Genomic DNA, 22806 nt, shown 5'->3' with positions numbered 1-22806 from the left:
TACGGGGACTTCCGAAGTCTTCCTCTCCTTCCTCGGCATCCTTACAGGTACCTCCTGAATGGCTCTTAAGCCCGAGGGATACAGGGAAGGGGAGGGGCATGGGGACAAGTGTCTGCAGGCTTAAATAGTGGTAGACCGCAGTGATGACTTTATTTCTTTCATCCCCCAAACAGATCCTAGTCCATTTGCTACTTCCTTTGAACCTTTTCTCTGTACTTTTCCTGATGCCATGATGCAAATGAGCCTTCCAGAGAAGAGTGGGCTTCTTTATGAATGGCTGGTGTGGGGAACTAGTTTTGCTATATGCAGGTTTGCGGCTCATTGCAACGTGATTCATCTCAGCTGCTTATGTGCAGACAGCAGCTGGTGGCAGGTACCCAATAAGTTAAAAGGGACTGCTGCCTGCTGAGAGAGCAGAAGGATTGCTTTAAAGACTCCCTGAAGCACAGCCTCCAGCAGCAGAGGGGCATGGGCAGGGGGGGCAGAGAAATCAGTAGCAGCTGACAGCCTCACTGAAAACATAAATTGGCCATTCAGCGTGAAGGCTTGGGGACCAAATGGGAATCTAGGAGGTGGAATGACAAATGGTGACAAGCTATGTGGACAACCTCAAAGGAGAGGCTGAGTGAGAAGAGACCCATCCTCTAGGCCCTCCGTGCAAAGTCAAAGATGAAAGACACCAGCACAGAGGCAAACCTTGGCCAGCTGGAACCCTGAAGCCCTGATTCTGGAAATGACTACAGACCTGGGTACAACACTTTGCCTCCTCCCTCCACTTTGGCAAACAGAAAGCAATCCTGAGCACACATTAATCACGTTTAGAGCCTAAAACATCCTAAGATTAATATAAGATGATGAGCTGATTCATTCTAACCAACTCGTTATGTGGAAGGAGAGGCAAACACAAATGGAAGGAAAAGGACGATGCCACACTGAATGTTTGGTATCCCAACTCAGAAGCAATGAGGATGCAGATAAACCAGCAAAAAGAAACATGGTGGGGAAGAGGGATAAGAGACCTTCTGCCGCTCTCCATCTCCCTAGTGGTGAGAAGAAGCAAAGAAGCTGGTGAATAAGTAAAATATGAGGATCACTAGTGGGGAAAAAAAAAACCAAACAAATAGTCTAGAAGTTTTAAAGCAAAATGGCCCATGGTCCTTAAGTCACACGACTCACTGAAAGAATGTCCACTCTCAGATACCCCTGCAGTCTGAGGGGGCATTGCAGCTGTGCGTGATGCATATGCATCTGAGGTATGTGTCTGTCTGTCTATCCATATGTCTGTCTGAGAATAAGTGAAGGAGGATATTAGAGTGACAGGAGAGAAGGAAGAAGAACAAAGAATTCTTTTCGAGCTCTTTGAAAATCGGCATTTTGTAACAGGTGAATATAGGATAAAGAAATTAATTTTTAAACAGACCAAGCTTTAGTCTGCTCACTCTACATTTATTACTCCTAGCATGTACCTTACTAAAAATATTTTTTTAAAAAATGCCTTTTTCTGGAATTGCAGGCTGATCTAGAGATTCACATAAGATTCACATAAGATTACCAGATAAATTTTTTAAAAAATATTTTTCCCCAAAAATGTATTACTAGTGAATTTACCAAATTTACATCTGGCTGGCAACAAGAGGTTGCAATATTATATAACTGCTATAATATCATTATTAAATTCAATACGTACTTACTAAAACTATTATAATTACTTAATAACAAGCATAATTTAGATTCTTTCTGATGATCCATGAAGCTTTTACACCTTTGTGACAAGGCCCTTGGGATCAGTTTTGGGGCACTGAGAATGGGGGCAAGGCCATAAGTGGGGTCTGCCCTCAAGAATGTATATTCATCTCAGAAAATACCCAGACATTGCATTTGGGGGAGAAAATCTGTTTGTTTTCTTATTTGTCTCTCTCTCATAAAACTAGACTGCAGGCGAATTTTTGGTTATTCGGATTTCTGAGGAACCCATTTTATCATTATGGACTTAGAAACATCTGTACTTCGTATGCCATTTGCCTGTAGTTTCTTTTCGTTTTAAGCTGGAATTACTTACAGAGTTACTTCCCCCCAGTTACTACACTGTATAGGAGACAGTCTCCTCTAAATGAATTCATGATCATCTCGGTATTTTATGAGATTATGAAAACCTATTTGACTTTGACCGTAGGCACATAAAAATCAAAAAACAATGATGCCACAAGAAAGGATGTTTTTCGTGTTTCTAAGAAAGTTCCCGTGTCTGTTGACTACAAATGAGACACAAGTGAAGGAAAAGCCTCTGTCCTGAGAAAGAAGATCCAAAATTTCCAGACTGATCATGTTCCTTGTAATTTTAAAGATTTTACTTATTTGAGAGAGAGAGAGAGAGAGAGAGAGAGAGAGAGAACAAGCAAGTGGAGGTGCAGAGGGAGAGGGAACGAGAATCTTAATCAGGCTCCAAACCCAGCAAGGAGCCCGACATGGGGTTCAATCTCAGGACCCTGAGATCATGACCTGAGCCGAAATTGAGCCAGATGCTTAACGACCTGAGCCACCCAGGCGTCCCCCTTGTAATTTTAAAAGTATTTCTGCTTTCTCCTTTGCTATGTTGAGATACTGTCCTCACCAAACAAACAATAGACACATTCTACAAACTCACATCTTTTTTAAACACACAGTGGAAACTTGCTTTCTAGAAGAGCCCACTCCATTGTATTAGTTGAATACTTATGAACACTGAACTCTGAAAGAGAGGTTGCGCTTATTCTTGGTGTGCTAATGAGCTCCAATTAGGAAACCAGGAATGCTACTGAGCATGCGGAGGATGTTTACATTTTCAAAGTTACATTCACAAATAAAAGCAAAGACATATTTTAGAGAGTTTGGAAACGGGAGTGATTATCCAAACTAATACTGTAGAGATCCTTGCACCCATGGTAGCTTGCATTTATAATCTCTCCTCCCACGTTCAAATCTGAAAATCCCCGATTCGTTGTAGCACTTGGGTCACACTGCTCCGGTAATAAAGTAAAACTGTATATTTCTCACTCCGAAAGTAGCAAGGCCCTAGGGTTGGGGCTGCTTTGAATGCTAATGAATTAGATCACCCTCAGAAGGCTGCCATGAGAAATCAGACTAAGTGGATTCCTTATAACACTTCATAGTGTTAGAGTGACCGTATTCCTGACGCAGTTGCTAAAGGTAATACCTATCCATATAACAAGGGCACTTTTCTGGACCCCATTCTGGAGCCACGTTTTTTGTTTTTTTTTCCCTCCCCCAAGGCTATGGAACATTTTCTCCTGGCAAACTAGCCGAGTTTATAGAAGGCTGTGGTTCTGAAACTGGGACTGCTCATCAATCATACTGTTTTTTGAATCACAACTTCTAATTTTTATTCATGACACTCAGGTATGTTACTTAGAAGCATCACATCTAGGACAGCTCAGACACCCACTGTGCAAAAAGAACCACGATTTGGGGTTTTGTTTTCCAATTATACTCATGACATACTAAGCTTAATCATACTTTGTAGAGTAAGGATTAAAATGCTAATTGGTTGTAACTAAGCAAACTGAGGCCTTTTGATTAATCAAGCCAGCCAGCTTTCAGTTTCTGACATCAAAATTTATACTCTCCGTGAAAAAAAAACCAAGGCCACGGCTACATAACATTAAACCAACACACAATTAACAACACTTTGTTCTAATTATCTGTGGGCACAATTAATGTTGGCTCTACGGTTCATTTTTCTTCTTTGATGGCTCTTAGTATATTTATGGAGATTAGTCCTTGATGCATTGGCCTTCTCTAAGATCTGGGGTTTCCTTACAAGCTCGCACATAAGTCTGAGTAGGGCCAAGTAACACATTTATGCAGATTAATTCCTGACATATTGGCTTTTTTTTTTTTCTAACATCTGAAGTGTTTCCAACAAGTACCCACCCAAATCTGGCCCCACAATACACTGCAGTGACAAGTGTCCTCACACGTGAGCCCACCACCTCCCACTGAGGAAGTCTCCTTTCCCTCCGCAGTTGGTCATAACCAATAAAAGGTTACGTCTTTTTAAGATTTTTTATTTGACACAGAGAGAGAGGGGGAGAGAGGGAGAGAGCAAGCACAAGCAGGGGGAGGGGAAAAGGGAGAAGCAGGCTCCCCGCTGAGCAGGGAGCCCGACGCGGGGCTCGATCCTAGGACCCTGGGATCATGACCTGAGCCGAAGGCAGCCACCCAACCAACTGAGCCACCCAGCCGCCCCAAAAGGTTATGTCTTGATTGAGCAAGCTTCCAGGAGCTGGAAGGCTGAAAGGGCTGCTGTAAAACAGCGCTGTGGATGCTAACAAAACCCAAGAGGAGCCCTCAGCTGCCTCTGATGGGGGAGAGTAAATTGCAGACAAGTTCAGTTCCTGCACATCAATAGTAAAGAGACAGGTGGAAAGACAAGGAGCGCCGATCAAAGGCTTTCGGTGATTGGTACAACTTCAATTTATGGCAAGCACGTATTTTCCTACACTCTGAAGTCAGTGGGGGCCTAAGTTTTCAGGCCATAAATATTCTTCCCGTGGCTCAAACTGTTTGCGCTGCCCCTTGGTGTGTTTGTTTGGCCGTGTTATTTTATGCTGTGAAGAGAGGCTGAAACACCACAGGGGGCTGCGGCATTGGGGTACTGTGGGGGCTCGAGGGGCTGTTAGTTACAAACATCTGTAGACAGACTAGAGGTTTGAATTGACAATGCCGCAAATTCAAAAAAAAGAAGAAGAAATAATGTTAGCTTTATTTAATATGTATGTGTTGGGTAGATGGGTAGCTCCACACACTTGCACACATAGGACAGGCTAAGGCTTTAAGTCTAATTTCTGGCCATAATGTTGTGATGAGAATCTTGATACATAAACCTTTTACACATACATTTTAATAGAATATTAAAACATGCCCATTCTTTTAAAAAAAGTTATGCAAGTAGGCCATTAGATTTCCCCAGGCTTCAGGCAGGCCCACTTGCTGGTGACTCCTTGAGACTGGTTCAGGCTTTGTTGCTTTTTACCCAGACAACTCCCTCCACCTCTCCTCTCACTGTTTGCCTGGAAAATTTGCATGAAGCCTCCAAGACTTGGTTCAAATAGCACCTTCTTAGCTCCATGCCTTCTCTAAAAAGAATCCAGTCAGGCACTTCTACCTTGGTGTTTCATGGACTCTTGTACACAATTTTTAACATTTTTTGAAATTGTAATATGTATTATGTTCATTATTTCAATTAGCATATTTTTGTCTGCCTTCCAACAACCTGAGTATCTCAAGGACAGAGAAAATGTTCCGTGGATCTTTTGTAAGGCGGCATCCAGTAGCAGTCCAGGCCTAGAGATGCCAAAGAAGGGACAGAGGAAGGAATGAGAGAGTGAAAAAGAGGAAAGGGAGAAGGAGGGGTTAGAAGGAGAGGGAGAGCAGGAGGAGGAGATGGAGGAGGAGGAGGCGGAGGAGGAGGAGAGGGGGAAGTCAGAAGAAGAAAGAAGATGCTGCAGAAGTAAAGGGCAAGACTAAGTAGCAACCTACCTTCCTGAGTGATATGAAAGCGTTTCTGACATTGAAATAACCAAAATATTAGAACTTTGCTAAAGCATGGAATTTATAGGATTATCAGTTGAGATGCTCTACCCTCCAATGGCCAGGATGTGAACACATGCATATGACATCCCTCTCTGGAGCCTAAGAGTTCTTGTGGACCTACTAGAAAGAGAAACAGTCCTCTCCCTGGTGTTGCTGATTCGGTGGCACACTAACCTAGAAGCCTCTGGCTGCCATTTTTGCCAACATGTTAAGAGAGCCTGCATCAGAGAGCCTGAAACCCACTTAGAGGAGAGCAAAGCTGAGAGATGCAAACAGCGCCCTGACCTGGTCTGAACCTCTGCATGCACTTGGCCTCCATCCATTGTTACGCCTCCATTTCTAGTTCCACGAACACGCTTTTGCTTACATCAGCCTAAGTAAAGCCTCTGTAACTTGCAATTGAAAGAACAATCATGAACAGAGTTCCCTGAAAGAGCAACAGGATGGCCTGCACTGTAAAGTCTTCCAAGGATTCAGGTCTCTAAAACTTTCAGCAGCCCATGGGCCTTCCGCTCATTTTATCCTATACTGAGCAACAAGAGTGGTGACTTAAAGGGTGGGTTGGATGCTTTTCCCTACAGGTGCTGATCCTTCTGCAGTCTCTTCTGGAGTTCTTCATTTTAGAGAGCCACTTATTCTTAACTAGATATGAAGAAATCTAATGGCCACTTACATAACTTTTTTTTTAAAAGAATGGGCATGTTTTAATATTCCATTAAAATGTATGTGTAAAAAGGTTTATGTACCAAGATTCTCATCACAACATTATAATAATGAAAATGTGTCAATGACCTAAGTATCCAAAGGAAAGATATTAAATAAATGGTACTCTGCATTCATTTGATAAATTTCTGCACAGCCGTTAAATCATATTTTAAGAACTACTGAATAAGATGGAAAAACAGTACTGATATATTACGTGAAAGAGCAAACTATAAACGGTATAAAGTGATATTTTATAATTTCCTAATTTGATTAAGTACAACAGGAAAAAAAAAATGGAAATAGACATGCCAAAATGTCAACAGCAGATATTTCTGAGGGGTATAATTACAATTTCTCTATTGCCTTATATTTTCCTAACTTCCTATGATGTGATGGCTACTTTTATAATCAGAAAATTGCTAGTATAAAGTTATATACTGACATAGGAATTTCTTTTTTAACTTCAAGCCCCTTTGCCAAAGAGGAGTTTTTGTCTCTAATCCTAGTTTAGTGATTGTTGCTAGGTGACCCAGAGTTGGATACAAATTAATCAGGAGAAAGATATACACCAGATGCTTCAAGACAGGGATGTCTGGAGGTACCCGTCAGCAGACTGTCACAGAACTTAAGATGAGAGGGAAACAGTTAAGGATTTCTATTCAGACTACCACCAGCATGTTTCTTTATAACTTTTAAAATGTCTTTTTATGTCATCTTAAGATAGGAGAGGATAAAAGCGAGAGGAAGGAGAAGGTAAGAACTTAAAGCCAACTGGGAATGCTAAGAAATGAGACTTCCTCCCATCAGCAAAGAGCCAAAGCTAAGCCTGGGTGTATCATACCCACTGCCATGTCAGGGGGGCCATCAAGGTGGGGAGGAAGATGGTTGTGATTACAAGCTTTCCTCAGGCTCCATTGCTCCCTGGCACTGGGCACGTGAGGGTGGGTGGGGCTTCTGCATTGGAGTTTGAAGATCTGGGGAAAGTTCTACCCAGTTCTACTGAACGGGACCTGAGGTGTTTGAAGAGCTTTTAATATCACTCAAAGACTCTCATCTGTGGTTCTCAGCCCTGGCTGTGCATCTGAATCCCCTGCAGGGCTTTATGACAACACAGATGTTGATTCCATTTCAGACTCCAAGAGTTGGAGTTTCCCAGGTTGTCAACTAGGCACCTGAAGTTTTAGAAGCTGTTTCTGCATGAGTTTCACCCCCTGAAGATTTCACTCCAACATTTCTTTTTTTTTTTTTTTTAAGATTTTATTTATTTATTTGAGACAGAAAGAATGAAAGAGAGAGAGCACATGAGAGGGGGGAGGGTCAGAGGGAGAAGCAGACTCCCTGCCGAGCAGGGAGCCCAATGCGGGACTCGATCCCGGGACTCCAGGATCATGACCTGAGCCGAAGGCAGTCGCTTAACCAACTGAGCCACCCAGGCGCCCCTCACTCCAACATTTCTATTTCTCTGTCCTGCATCATGGCTTTTGTCCTTTCCACTGGATCATTCCCATCAGTACACTAGCGCGTCGCCAACGGTCCCCTGCTTTTTGTTGTTAAGAGCTTCTCTTGTACTGTGTCTCTCTTTGGCGTGACTGTCTCCATGTCATCTCCACTTCACAGGACGACCTCTCAAAAGAGCTGTCTGTATGTGTTGTCTCCACCTGCTTTCGTCTTACCTGCTCCAATCAGAAGCTGTTGTCGTCAAGCTTTTAGCTATCCCCATCCCTTGCCAGAGCCAGTGATGGATTCTGTGCTTTACCTTTCTTATTCTGTCAGTGGTACTGACAAGGCTGCCCTTGAAATACTTTCTTCTTTAGACTTCTATGACACCTCACCTTGCTGATTTTCCTCCCACCTCATGAAGACTATTTCCCAGGCTCACTGGCTGGCTCTCCTTCCTCTGCTGGACCTCTAATGGCGGGGCAGTGCAGGGGTCTGTCCTCTGCCCTCTTATGGTCCACATTTACACTTACTTCTGACTTTACTAAGTCCCACAACGTCGAATGCCATCTATATGCTGATGACTCTGAAATCCATATCTCTTGCCCTGACCTTGGCCTTGGATATCCAAAGGCCTACCAAACATTGTCACTTGAATGTTTAGTAGGAATCTCAACTTCACATGGACAAAATAAACTGATGATTGTATATTCCTTCCCCCAAGTCCCCTCTGCTCTGAGGCTGGCCTTTCTCAGAAATCTGCTGTAACTCAGTTGCTAAGGCTGAAAACCTAAAAGTCACTCTTGATTTCTTATTTTCTCATACATTCCACATCCAATCCTTCGGTAATTCCAATAGGTTTTACTTCTACAACACATACTCAATTGATCATAATGGAACCATAGTGGGGTTCAAATTCTGAGTCTCACACTTACTGACTACACAACCTTGGGAACTTACCCGACTTTTGGGGGCTCAGTTTCCTCATCTGTAAAATGGAGATAATCGTATCTCCCCTCCCCCCACATGGTTATTACAGCGATTAAAATAGTGTGTATATGTGTACATGTATAGAAAGATAAACTGGAACAGTGCTTGAACATCCTAAGCTCTATGTCAGGGCTTGTCACCACTGTCGTCATCATTATTCCCCTCTAGTCCACTAGTCTAATGATACTATTATATATTATTATTTCCTGTTAGTCCTAGTCACCTGCTCTAGACTAGTCTACTAACAACTTCCATCTGGAATCTAAAAGAATCTCCTGCCTAGACTTCCTGTCCTGCTATTAGCCCACCAAACTGCAAAAGTTGTCTTTCTAAAGCACAAGTTGGACCATGTTACTTCCCTAGTAAACAATCTCTAATGGCTTCCCTTTAAATGTATAATTATATTCAAAGTCTTTACTGTGACTGTGGCCTATAAGGCTTTAAAGGGTCTGACCCTCGTCTACCCCCTCTGACTTTATCTTCTTCCCATTTTTTTAACCTTATACTTGTGTTCCAGGGCAAATTTCTTTCTTCTGTTCCTCTAACTTGCCAACATTTCCACCATATATCTAGGCTTCCCCACTTGCAGTTTCTCCTTGTCCTTTGTCCAGATCTTCATACAGCTGTCTCCCTTGTGTTATTTATTTATTTTTAAAGATTTTATTCATTTACTTGAGAGAGAAAGAGAGAGAGAGAGTGCCCAGGAAGAGGAGCCGGGGTGCAGAGGGACAGAGGGAAAGGGAGAAGCAGACTCCCCCCATGAGCAGGGAACCTGACTATGGGCTCGATCCCAGGACCCCAAGACCATGACCAGAGCAGAAGAAAGATTCTTAACCAACTGAGCCACACAGGTGCCCCTCCCTTGTGTAATTTATACTGCACCCAAATGGCCTGGTAATCAGCCACCATTGTAGGTAAATAAGTCTCTCATTTCCACCCCCTACTCTCTCGATGACTATTATCACCTGGATTTTCTTATTCAGAGGCACTCATTTGTCTATTTGTTTGTTTGCTTGCTTATTTATGATTTAAGTGTGTAGTTTCTATCTCTGTTCACTGGGGTTTTGGACCATGAGAATTGATCTACTCCTAGTATTTGGCCCAGAGAAAGTATTCAATAAATATCTATTTGAATATGAACTCAACATATAATTGTGATGTGCAGACAGCTTTGAGAATTACTATTTTAAACTACCTCATTTTAAATAGGAATTACTGATTAACAAAAATGCTTATGCTTAGCACTTTAATTGTCATACTTTCATGGAAAGGTATAACTAAGTAGAAAACACTGTTGTTCACTTTAGCACATTTAATTGCCATGTTTTTCTGCACAAAATAAATCTTTTGTATAAGAAGCCAAGTTCCTCTGACCTTGAGGCTATAGCTAAGGCATCAGCACTTACCTGAAGGCTCAGAACTCCCAGGTTGTCTCAGGCCTGCTCTCCCCCTGGCTAGAGTCTGGGAATCAGAGATGCCGTGGGAGTTGAGACTGAGCAAAAGGCATGTCCAGCTTGATTTCTAGTCAGGTGTGAAGCTGGTCAATGAGTGCTTAGAAAGGGCAAGTGGGAATGGACAGAGGGAGGCCTGAGACAAGCAAATCATGTATTTTAAGGAACATGCCCATAAGCAGATCCGGGGCCTGAGGCCAAAATCCAGGGCAGACACAAAGTCAAGTCAATGGATTGTGGAGGTCAAGTCTGGGAAAATCCCTTGACTCAGTGGTCCCTTGACAAGTGGATGGGGTAGGAGAGAGGGGCGGCATTTGATAGACAGAGACTGTGACAGGGCAGAGCTGTTGAAAATACTGAGTTTGATCCTAAGTTGAGTAAGCAGTCTCTTAAACCCAAGTCTTGAAAATGAGAATTTTTTAGAAAACATAGAAAACACTACACCTGGCACTTAAAAGGCAACAGAAAATGTGCAAGTGGCATCTTTACCACCCGTGTGGCTCGTATGGCACAGATATAAAATACAGCAAACAGCCCCTCCGCCAGACACCAGGACCCTAAACGAATCTTACAATTTAGGCCCAGGGAGAGTAGCGGCCAATTGCCCAGACAAAAGAGAGAGGAGGGCGGGGAGAGATGGAGAGAGAGAGAATATTAATTATTATTTTGATTGCTGGCCCTGGAGCTGTTTTTGGAAGGTAAATGTTTTATTTAGCAAAATACCTTGATGAGCTCTGGGGCAGTATGGAATGAGGCCATGAGTGGAGTGCAGGGACCGAGTACAGAGCCCCGCATAACCCTGTGGAGGGAGAAGTAGCATGTGAGAACAAGCTGGCCATGTTCTCTTGTCAGGCTGGGAACGGAGCTGCAGAAACAGGCAAGGGAGAAATGCCCTGCAGCTGAAGGACTTGGAGGAAACAGCTAACTAAAGATCAAGTTCAAATGGGTAGTAGTGAGAATTGTGGGTAAGGAGAGAGTTTACTTAATATTGAGCAAAGACTTTTAGGAAACAAGCAGTGACATTGACCAGAAGAAATTAATTTAGAAAATAAAATGTTTTTGTGAATTAAAATTGCAGGGATTAATGGCACTTAGAGATATCATCTATTGCATCCAACTACTGCTGGATGCAAGAGTTGTTGCCTGAAGTATAAAGACCTCTGTGAAAGAAAAAAAGTACCGCCTCTCTTTTACTCAGTGAGGGGTTAAGAAACATTTCCTGCCAAAGATATTTTTAAAATACCTCTTTGCTTGATTAAATGAAATGTCCTTCATAAAGCTGTCTCAGTGACAATTAGATGAACTAAGAGCTAGAGTCACTGTAATTAGGAATAAAACTAACAATTTAAGTACACAGTTCTAGGGAAATAAGAAATTGTAGTAGCAACTAAATTTCTACTATTAAATCCAGGTAATTCAAACTCTAGATGAAGCTATGACTTTCTCAAAGCTCTCAGACCGCAACCTCAGTCTCCCTTGAGAAGGCTTTCCCACCTTCCTCAGTGACTTTCTTAAAAACGACACAAGTGTGAGAAGCTCTGGGGAGACAAGGAGGATTCCTGGCTGTGTGCCCCATGGGGCTGCCAGACATTCCCTAAGTTGACTTCTCTTCTGCCCCATGTTTGGTATCACTTGCTCAACCTGTCTGTCCATCCTGTCACCCGTGTGTGGAGTAGCTCAGTTTTTCCACTCATAGTTCTTGTATTAATTGCTAAATCAAGAGAAATAGAAAAAAAAAATGATATAACAAAGTCAGGAGCCTTGGAGTGGGTGCATGGAGGAAGCCATGTACCAGGTACCACCACACAAATATTAACTCATTTCATCGGCATCAATGCCCTGGAAGGTGGCTTACTATTAGGATCCCCATGTTTGCAGTTGAGTGAACAGAAGCACAGAGCCTAGTGAACGGACCGAAGGTTTCAAAACTAGAAAGGAGCAGAATTGGGATTCAAACAAAACCCTGGGAATCTGGCTTCAAAGTCCATAATCTGAACTCTTTTGCTTTACCTTTGCTGAGGAAATTAGTTTAGAAAGGGTGTGCTCACTATAGACAACATGGTGGATTGGAGGTAGAACTGCAGGAACCAAGCATAGAAAACAAGACCTCACTGGATCTTGTGTCTTCACCTAGTTAACATGAAATGGGCTCACCATAGTCAGGCTTAAAAGTAACTATGTCCCTGTTCGAGGTGCTAAGCCAATTTGTAGATAAAGCCACCTTCACTGAGTCTTTCAGCATGATCAAGATCTAATAACTGGAATGTTCTCTGAGGACTGCTTTAAGCATTGAGGAATTAGTATGTGCAGTGATGCCAAAGGCCACTCAGTAAGAGACCAGTGGTTTCAGATTGGCCTGGAGGGTTGTGGTAGCTCCAGATCCTCCTTAAAGTGCCCTTAGCTCAGCTTCACTTCTACCTGTTTTACATGTCGAACTTCTGCACAGATTTTTTTTTTAAAGAAATGCTTAGACTACTTAAAAATTTGATTTTTTTCCTGCAGTCATCTTTATATAGTACTGGATAGTTTTATTTATTCATTTGCTCAATTATTCCTTATATTATATATTAGGGAAAGCAAAGTGAAATACCACACAGCACCTTTCCTCACGGAGCATACAATTTTAGGAGTCCTGATCCAGTTTGAAGGCCGAACTGAATTTAAAATGAATTATTGTCCTATGTACGCTTTCTAAGGCATTGCAATCAGAATCATGAGGTCAAGACTCTCAGGGCTACAAATTTTAACTTTTTGCTCATCAGTGACAAATGAATCACAATGGGAGATACTAGGGATCCTATTCATCTAGAACTGAGAAAGGAAGACTGATACTCACTCAAAACCGATGTCAATAGAAGAAGGAAAGCACTGTCATTTTTCTTTAAACATGTAAAAATTGTTTCATTTCTTACCTCTAGAGCCTTCAATCTTTCCAACAGGAATTTGGTGTTTTCTTTCCCCTCGTCTGCACTGCTGCTTTCACTCCTTGAGTCCTCGTCCACCACCATGTGAAGACCTTCCAAAGTTTCCTTGTGTTTTCTCTCTTCCTCTGACAGTTTTTCCTGAAGCGAGAAAGAATTACTGTTTTCAATAATCTCCCCTGAAAAATAAGCAAGAGTATAAGGCTGAAAATTCTGGAACCTCTCTATTGCTTTTATGTTCTTTTGGAGGCTGAGGTAGAGAAGATTTTGCTAAACAAATTCTCGGTGTTATATTAGTAAAACATAATAGATAAATTAATGAATGCTGGCAAGACAAAGCCATTGGGCCAATACCTCTGAATGCCGAACTCTGCCCTGTTGGAGAAGCTGACCCAGCCAACAAAACCTTAGGTGGAATCATGGGGGTAATCCATTTTTATCTGCACCATGGAATTCAGCTATACTCTAAACTGGGAAAAAACAAATCAACCTTGATACCTTGATTTGTGAAGAGCTTAGCTCCCCAAAAGAGGATCGTTAAAGTCATTGGACATGCAACTATTTAATTATTCTAAGAGAAAATAAAATATTATGAAATACTGAAATGAGAGTGATTTCAGAATTCTAAGTTGAAACCAATTAGTTCCTTTGGCTTGATGACACAGCTCTTAAGGACCCTTTAGTTCCTTTTCTAACACTCCAGGATTTGTAGTATAGCCTTGAGGCAGACAAAATGTCGTTATCTTGTCTTTCTTCCCTGTTGGAAGCTCCTCACTCAACCTTATCTCTGGCAGCTTTTGGAAGTTGAGAAGTGTTAATTTGAGCCTTATGATTGCCTCTTGTTTTCAAGTGAAAAAGAAATGTCAAGAGAATATCATATGAAAAAAAAACCTCATCCATTCTGTACATATATTAAGACCCTTATGCGACAGAACCAGGTGACATCATTCCATCACACTATTGAATTCTAACCCAGACACTGCAGAAATTGTTGTCTTAATACAACTGGTTGTCAACCATGTGGGCTAAATTGGATTATCAGTGGTGAGAGACTTCTTTATACTTAGCATTAACTCAGATCATTTGCCAATAGGAAGCAAAAAAGCTAGGAATCTTCATCTCTAGGCCCTTATAAAATCTACTTAGAGGGGGAAAAGTTGGTTTTTCAAACTGTGTTCACAAAAGTGCTTCTAAAAATGTTTAACTTATTTTTGAAAGTAAATTATGAAGTATGTAAAAATAGGTCTTAATATGTATGTACATATGTATTAATATGCTTTGATAGATACATACATACATACATACACCTGGAGACCACATAATAACTTAACCCATGTTAATCTGTTTTATATAAATTTATATAAATTTCAAGCTATAATTTCTCCTGTCATCTCTCTATAGAAATGCACAATTAGGAGGGTGACAGCTCTTTATGAAATCAGGCCTTGGCATGTCTAACCAGATATAACATGCAGATGTGTTCACTTCCATATCACGGATGATTTCAGCTCAGATAAATGGCATGCAAGTTTAAGGTGGACATCCTCAGGGCAGGACAAAAATCTAGGTCATGACAGTATTTTTATGGTTTTGATTCCTTAAGTTCTGGTTACTGGTCATACTTTCATTTCATGATAAGGAACATGAAATATGTAGAGTTGCCAAGTCAACTTGGAAATGAAGATTTGAGACTGTAATTAAACCTTAAACTGGGACTATAAAGCAAGTTGTTTTTTAAAAAATATCATCTACATCTATTTTTCTGTATAAATTATGGTTTTTCACTGCTCTTTCAGCCAATTCCACTTGTATTTTCACTCTCTTCCTCCCTCCCTCTCTTCTAGTAATTAGGGCTCTACAACTAATTAAAACAAACAAGAGTCACTGGTGTGGCGAATGAGAAGCCAAAAGACTTCAGAGTAATACAGCCAGGTTCCAGATCTACCATTTACCGGCTTAGCAAGTATCTTGGGCAAACTACTAAATTTCAATAACTCTTGGTTTCTTTGTCTTCTAAATACCTAAGTGAGGTTAATGCCAACAAATATAGTATACACATATAGACAATCAATTCTCATTATTTCTGGTAATTCTGTTCTATAAAGTTGTCATGAACACTGAATTAGCAAATACTGCTCCTAGGGGAAATACAGGGTTAGGTTCCTGTAGGCAACATTTCCATCACTAATCAATACACAATCTTGTTTTATGAGTGCTTCTATTTAAAGACACGTTATTTAATATAATATAATACATCAATTAACAATGTCATTGTTAATTCATTAACATTGAACTAATAGCCTACAGTCCTGTAATGCATACCTGAACAAAGTTATCTAACACCTGTTTTCTCCATAAGGCACATCACAGCCTTCTTACCCTTAGGAACACTAGACAGCATTTCAGCAATATGCTTGAAGGCCATTTTAAACACTGAAATCACTAATAAAAAGCATAAAATATGAAAAGCATGGCACTAAATAGAACACAAAAGGACACTTGTTTACAGTAGGAGGTCAAAAACAAGAAATCAGAGTGGTGCCTTGTTTTACCTCAGCTGGGAACATATGTGTCAGGTGCCTCAAGGTTTTCACTAACCTGTGAATATCCGTGATTTATCATCAAAGCACCGCACAATTCGATTGTAAACAAATTTTAGGGAGTAGGTGAATTCAGAAATACAAAATCCAAAAATAGGATTGACTGTACATGCACACGCACATATGCACACACACTTGAAATGTCTAGGCACAGTGCCTAAATGTTATTACATAAAACAACTGGAAACAATTCAAGATGATATAGATTATATGTGAGCGTTTAGATTGCATAACATGCATGGGTGATTTTACATAGTTTGAAAAACGGGTGATCAATGGGGACGGTGGGATGTGATTTCATGGAAATGTAACATGACTTACGCTTTGACACAGTAATACAACTTGAATAGTTAAAGAAACAAACAGTGGGATTTGGGGTTGAAGAGAAAACTGAAACAAAGGCTCCCAGTGAGGAATAAGTTTTGTCCTTATTGGTTTATGAGAAAACCAGTTTGATGACAGTACACACACAAAGAAATATTGAGAGAGTAGTTGAGTACAGGATTGTAGAATAAAAGAGAAAAGATTCTGGGAAATGAGAAATAAAAATTCAGACACCATTCATTGATTTGTTCATCCTACAAAAGTTTATTGAGTGTGAACTCCTGGCCATTTGCTGTTCTGGGTGCTGAAGATATGGCAAACAAGACAAAATTTCTGTATTCTATAAGTTTATATTCTAATGATGGGAAACCTGCTAAACTCCAAGTCAAATCAGGAAGTTATGTAATTGTAGCTAGTGGTAAATGCTATGAAGAAGATAAAACAGCATGATGCAATGGTCAGCGATGTGTCTAAAGAAAATGTTAGATTATGGGGATGTCAGCGTAAGGTGAATCAGTGTAAGAGGAAGTGGCCATCTGAGCAGAGACCAAATGATGAGGAGGAAGCAGTCAAGCAATGGCCTGGGATAAAAGCATTCCAAACAAGTTAGAGCAAAACCAGTGCCCAGAGGCAGGGCTAAGCTTTCCTTGCTGGTGAGCTGGGAGGGAGTCCGTGTAAGGGAGCAGAGTCATTGTAGGAGCAAGTCTAGCAGGAAATGTGACCAGAGAGAGAGAACTGGAATATGAAAGGTCTTGCAGGGCATGAAAAGAGGTTTGGACTCTATTCTAACTGCAGTAGAGAAGAATTGGAGGCTAATCAGGGAAGTGACAGGTTCTGGTTTACATTTTAGGAACATCCTGACTGCCATCATGGAGAATGGGCTGTGCAGAGAAGGAGCTAGGAGACCGGCAGGGACACCTTTATATGAGAAGAAATAAAAATTAGGAACACTGTGAAGTTTTCAGACAAAGGCTTATCAAAACCAGTTCTCATACTGGATGGAAGGTCAGAAGCCCTGGCTTCAAAGCCCAGTTCTTACACCGTTGCACCTTGCTGGGCCAATCCTCCAACCTTTTTCGTTCTCAGTGCCCCCCAGATGTAAAATGAAAGGGGTTGGACTAACTGCGCCTTCCATTGCTGAAGTTCTAACAATTCAATTACTCAAGACATCATTCTCAGGGAGGAAATGGCATCAATATGCTCCATGGTGATAGAGATGGCAGGAGAACAGAAAAAGAGCCTCTACATTTTCTAATAAGAAGGGTATTAGTTGGGACTGGAGAGCTAAAGCATGATGATGACACCCCGCATTGTCAGTGGTTAAGCAGAAAGTGAAAAAAAGAGAAAATAGAGACAATTTTCTTAGATGCTTATTTGAAAGTCTGGCAGGGAAGGGAAGGCAATAGAAAGAAGCGTAGCCAAAGGGAGTTGCAGAGATAAGTGGAAACCTTTTTCAAGAGCTAGAAAACTGAGTTGTTAGAGGAACTGAAGAGAAGAGGGGCAGCACAGGTGGGGATGCTTAAGAGGAGACCTCCAAAGCAGAGGGGGCAGAGGATGAAGGGCGCTGCTGGAGAAGTCAAGGTTTTTCAAATGCGGTCCCCTGAAAAGTATCACTTTACAGCTTAATTCCCGAGTTAGCATTTATAAATCACTCGTTAGTGTCTAGCTTAAGTTTTTTTTTTTTTTTGTAATTACTTATTTGATTGTATTGTAATATACACACATAGATATTAAATATGACATACATATAAAATACTGTAATAGCTTCAAAATAGTATTAGAAATACAAACCTACTGAATTCAATTTAAGACTTCTTTGCAGGTATTTTTTTTGTCTTTGGGTGGATAGTCAAAATACGGTGCTTTAAAGTCATGATAATTTTTCTCAAAGTGATTATACCAGTAACTTTATACCTAGTTAGGTTTATTTCCTTATTTTTTGCTTTAGATAGGTTTTCTCTTTAAATAATGTTTTTTCAAATTTTGACTTAAATTTTAGATAGTTAACATATAGTGTCATGCTGGTTTTAGGAGTCGAATTTAGTGATTCATCACTTACATATAACACCCAGTTCTAGCTTAAGTTCTTAAAGGACAAGAATTTGAGTACAAGCAGTTCATTTCAGAAACACAGTGAACACCAGTGGGGAAGTGACCAGGGAAGAGACTGGAGCCATTAAAGCATAATATTAAGCAGCTAAAGCTAAATCTATGGGGGGGCACCTGGGTAGCTCAGTCGGTTAAGCATCTGCCTTCCGCTCAGGTTATGATCCCAGGGTCCTGGGATCTAGCCCAGTGTCAGGCTCCCTGCTCTGCAGGGAGTTTGCTTCTCCCTCTCCCTCTGCCCCGCTTGTGCTCTCTCTGTGTCTCTCTCTCAAATAAATAAATAAAATCTTTAGAGCTAAATCCATGGCACACTCAGGAAAATGGGGCCAAACATAGGCTCAGAATCATCCCACCCCAGGGGTGAGGTAGTTGGGGTGTTAATGCACCAACCCCATAGGAATCAATGGTTGAAAGTACCTCCTGGGGTGTCTGTTTCCTGGCATTTCCAGCCTGCCACAGGCAGTGAGGCTATGCATACTTCTCACATAAAAGTACCCCCTGGCACAGACACTGAGAGCTGGAAGTCACAGGAGCATTCTAGATGGCTCTAGGGTATGGACATTACAGGCAGGGCAGGGCATTACAGGCAGAGAGGAGGCTTGTGAGGCTTCTGATGTGACACTGCCCAAGAAACCACATCTGTATGCTACTCAGACCAGTCCTAAAAGCACTTTGCTGTGTTCTACATTGTAAAATGCCCTGAAACCAGAAGGTAGAGCAATCTGTCCTGTCCTTTTCTTCACTCTTGCCTCCTTAATCACTTCCCAGTTGGGAGTGTTAGAGTATAACGTAATAAGGAGAAAGAGGGCAGTAGAAAGGACATATACTAAGTAAGTAGGTGAGCAAGAGAAATAAGCAAAGAGAAAGTGGTAGAAGAGACAAAAATTGGAGAGAGCTGGAAATACGGCTATACCCCCATTGACAGATGACTACTGTCCATTTCAGAAAGGATAGCTATTGAGTGTATATCATACTCATAAAAGCATGCGAATATTTTTGTAAAAAATCAAGTATATGTATTCTATCCACATATAAATAACTCATCTCAATCAGAGATTTTAGTTCCTTTGCCAAATAATCATCTATGACGCACATGGCAAAAGAGAGAGAACAGAAACGTGGTTTTAAAGAAAACAATTTCTTCTCTTGAACCTCCATGAGAGAAACAAGAAAAATAAGCCAAGTCTAGGCCTGAAGATGCCAAGCTGTGAACAGAATAAGTTGATTCCAGAGGTGACCTGTTTTCACGTCTTAGTTCTTTATGGACTTTAATCAGCAGTGAATTCCATAAAAGTGAGGCCACCACACAAACAACTCTCACTCCCCACATATTTCATATATGGTTGAGACCATAAGCTTGTTTGCCTCAACAAATATCAGCCAGTACGTAGGAAGCTAAAGATTTAGGAGCTCAGTTAGTATCCAAGGGTTTAAATCAAACTTTGCCTTGTCAGTACATAAAGCAATCCTTAGAGCTGTAAATTTCTCTAAGTGGTTACCAGGGTAATGATTCACCTTTGGGGGAGCCCTCATCTTTTGTTCTCAGCTAGTCGGCATCATCAGGCCTATGTAAAATAAGATCAATCAACACAAAGCTCAAGTTGCATCAGTTCATCTGAGACACATGATAGTCCAGGGAGCAAAGAGCACTCAGTATAGCTCTTCACTGATGGCCGGCGACTGTTCACTCAAAAACATTGGGGAAGAAAATGATCATAATGCCCTTCCCCCAGAAGTATTTCATTCATCTTTTGGTCACCAGCTTCCCCTAGCCTAGCACACAGTGGGAATCAAGGAGGGTTTCATGTGGTCACCTTACTTTATAACTAATTAATTAATCCATCCATCCAATAAATATTTACTGAGCAGCTCCTACATGCCAGGCCCTGTAGAAGACGTCTGAGGAACAAAGGTGAATAAAAACATAGGTGGCTCCTGTTCTCACAGAGCTTAGCATCTTGTGGAAGGAGACAGTTAATCAAAATGTCCCAAACCGGCGTAAAATAGCACTGCTATATGTGTGGTGAAGAAAAGATTTCGAGAATCAGTAATAGAAGGATGCAAAAGAAAGGCCAGGAAAGCGTGGGAGTTAACCAGGAAATGACCATGAGGTGGGAGGAAGAGAGGACAATTTAAAAAGTCTGAAAGGAGGGAAATGAAGCTGGACAGGCTGACAGGGCCAGGCCACAAGCCAAGGAATTTTTGCCTTAACCCTAAGGGCAATGGGAAGCCCTTGACTGTTTTCCTGCGCGCACATGCATATCTGCGTGTGTTGGAGGTGACAGGGTCGATTTGTGTTCTAGAACAGCTCTGTGGTACACTGTGGAGGATGGGCGGGAGGGAGGTTAACACAGATGTGGGGAAAATAAGATACTACTGCAGTTGTCTAAGTAGGAGTTGACTGAACAATGATTAAAATGACAGTCTCACAAAATGAGACCTCATAGTTTGTAAATCATCTTGTGATTCTGATTCTTTGGTTTGCAGCTCCTCCAACAATGACAAATACCTAATATTTCCTGAGATCACTGTTGTTCATATAGTGGGCCAACAGCAACTGGCATCAGAGTCAAGGTAGCAGGGGCAAGGAAGAAATGTCGCTTGCTTAGAATGCACATACCTTGGCCAACTTGGGCCCTAGTGAATCACTATACCTGGCGGTGGAGCCAGGAATCCTTAATTTTAGAGAACACCCCAGGTAATTCTAATCCATGCTTAAGGTTACGGGCCTCTGGACAAAGAGGCTTCAGCATAAAACAAAAATCACTTACTTCAGATAATCTTTTGAGGTTGAATACTTAATTCTTACAATTAATATGTAAAATGGACATATAATTAGTCATCCAAACCAATACCCACTGGAGACTAAGGGGGGAGAGTGGCTACTCATAATAGGTGACAGTAGGTGTAAACCAGGCCAACTGGGACATATTCACCCATAACTTGCTAAATTCTACTTCAGTAATAGATGTCAGATTTTGACCTATAATAGAAACCACTCTATATTAGTGTAATAAGATGCCCTTGGGAAATTTCTATTTGAGTTCCAAGACGCTGGTGCCCACCAAGTTATGACTGTTCCTTCTCACAGATGGCACTAATAGTTCATAGCTACTTTGAATGGCTTCTACAGCAAGGGACACTAACTTTCCAAGAGAGAGGTTCTACATGTGCAGTATGGAAGGGAAAAGTGACTCCACTGCTGGGAAAGCTTCCCTAATTTAAAAATGATGCTTGCTTGCTTCTTGTTTGTATGGAAGAGAAATAAGGAGAAATCTGTCCATTAGCGTCTTAACGTGAGGTAGGAAAGGCGCAGCTGGCTGTCACGATGAGTTCAGAATTTCTTTTTTTTCTTTTTTCAGATTTATTTATTTCAGAGAGAGAGAGAGCAAGGGGGGAGGGGGCAGAGGGAGACAACGAATCCTCAAGCAGACTCCTTGCTGAGCATGAAGCCTGACACAGGGGTCCAACCCAGGACCCTGAGATCATGACTTGAGCCAAAATCGAGAGTCAGATGCTTAACCAACTGAGCCACCCAGGCACCCCCACAGTTTCTATGTTACAAAAAGTGATGGGGTGCCTGGGTGTCTCAGTTGGTTTAGTGTCTGCCTTCAGCTCAAGTCATGATCCCAGGGTCCTGGGATTTAGCCCCACATTGGGCTCCCTGCTCAGTGGAGAGCCTGCTTCCCCCTCTGCCTCTGTTGCTCTCCCTGCTTGTGCTCTCTCTCTCTTTCTCTCTCTCTGTCAAATAAATAAATAAAATCTAAAAAAAAAAAAAAGAAAGAAAAGTGATATAAGAAGTTTAAACATTTCTGCCCCCTCTCCCCTCTTCAGTCCCACTGGGTATGTGGTTGCCTGGTTGCAGTGCAAGGCTTGACCTCAACATGGTGGCCTTGCTGTCTTCCACTCCATCCTTAGGAGAGTGACACTAGGCCAGAAGGATAACCGAAGGACCCCAAATCAGAGCAGAGGGAAAAGGCAGTGTGTGTCATGTTTGGAACACATGTTTTTTATTTTTTATCTGATAGGAGAAAAGGAGAGTTGACCTCATCTGTTTCTTGAGGGCCATTAAGTTCCATCTCACTGTGATCTATTCTGATCAAGAGTGGGAACACAGCACCCCCCCACACTTTTTTACCAAATTTCATAACAAGTAGAAATAAGAAATCTACATTCCAGTCCTAGCTCTGCTGCTAACCAGCTGTGTGATTTTAGTCAAGTCACATAATTTCTCTGTCCCTCAATTTCTTCATCTGTGAATAAAATGCACAGAAATAGCCTAATCCAAAGGTGTCTTCTAGCTTTAAATTTCTATGATTTTGATCATCTGTAAAAACTCAGCTTGGAAGGATAAGTATTTAAAATACTGCTGAAGTTCAGAGATTTTAATACAGAACGCCATTAAGATTAGATCCAGATGATAACGTGCCTCATAAAATCTCTATGCTTCTTTTCCAGCATGCATGTCTCTCTCTCACTTTTTTTCCTTGAAAAAAACCTTTCCTTTTTTGCTGTGTACTTCTCTTAGGTTCTAAGATAGAAGTCACCTAATGAAACCTTTGCATTTAGCACATTCCATTCCCTACCTGTAAGAAACAAAAAAGGCCTGGAGAGCAACAGTAACAGAATTTAGGGAAAGATACTTCTAACACTCACAGGAAATCATGCCCAACCAATGTT

General features: G+C 41.3%; 1 protein-coding gene across 1 annotated transcript in view; it reads right to left on the bottom strand.

Moving 5' to 3' along the window:
• The window catches only part of NCKAP5 (NCK associated protein 5), an 824104-nt gene that overhangs the window by 260087 nt on the left and 541211 nt on the right, over positions 1-22806 (bottom strand). Inside the window, exon 7 of the mRNA XM_035008156.1 lies at positions 13088-13237. Within this exon, the coding sequence (XP_034864047.1) occupies positions 13088-13237 (150 nt within the window). The remainder of the gene's footprint in view (positions 1-13087; positions 13238-22806) is intronic.

The sequence above is a fragment of the Mirounga leonina genome, unplaced genomic scaffold (assembly GCF_011800145.1).
Source record: "Mirounga leonina isolate KUSES-001 unplaced genomic scaffold, KU_Mleo_1.0 Mir_151, whole genome shotgun sequence".
Taxonomy (NCBI): domain Eukaryota; kingdom Metazoa; phylum Chordata; class Mammalia; order Carnivora; family Phocidae; genus Mirounga; species Mirounga leonina.
Note: the sequence above shows the minus strand (reverse complement) of the source record. Positions and strands in the feature narration are given on the sequence as shown.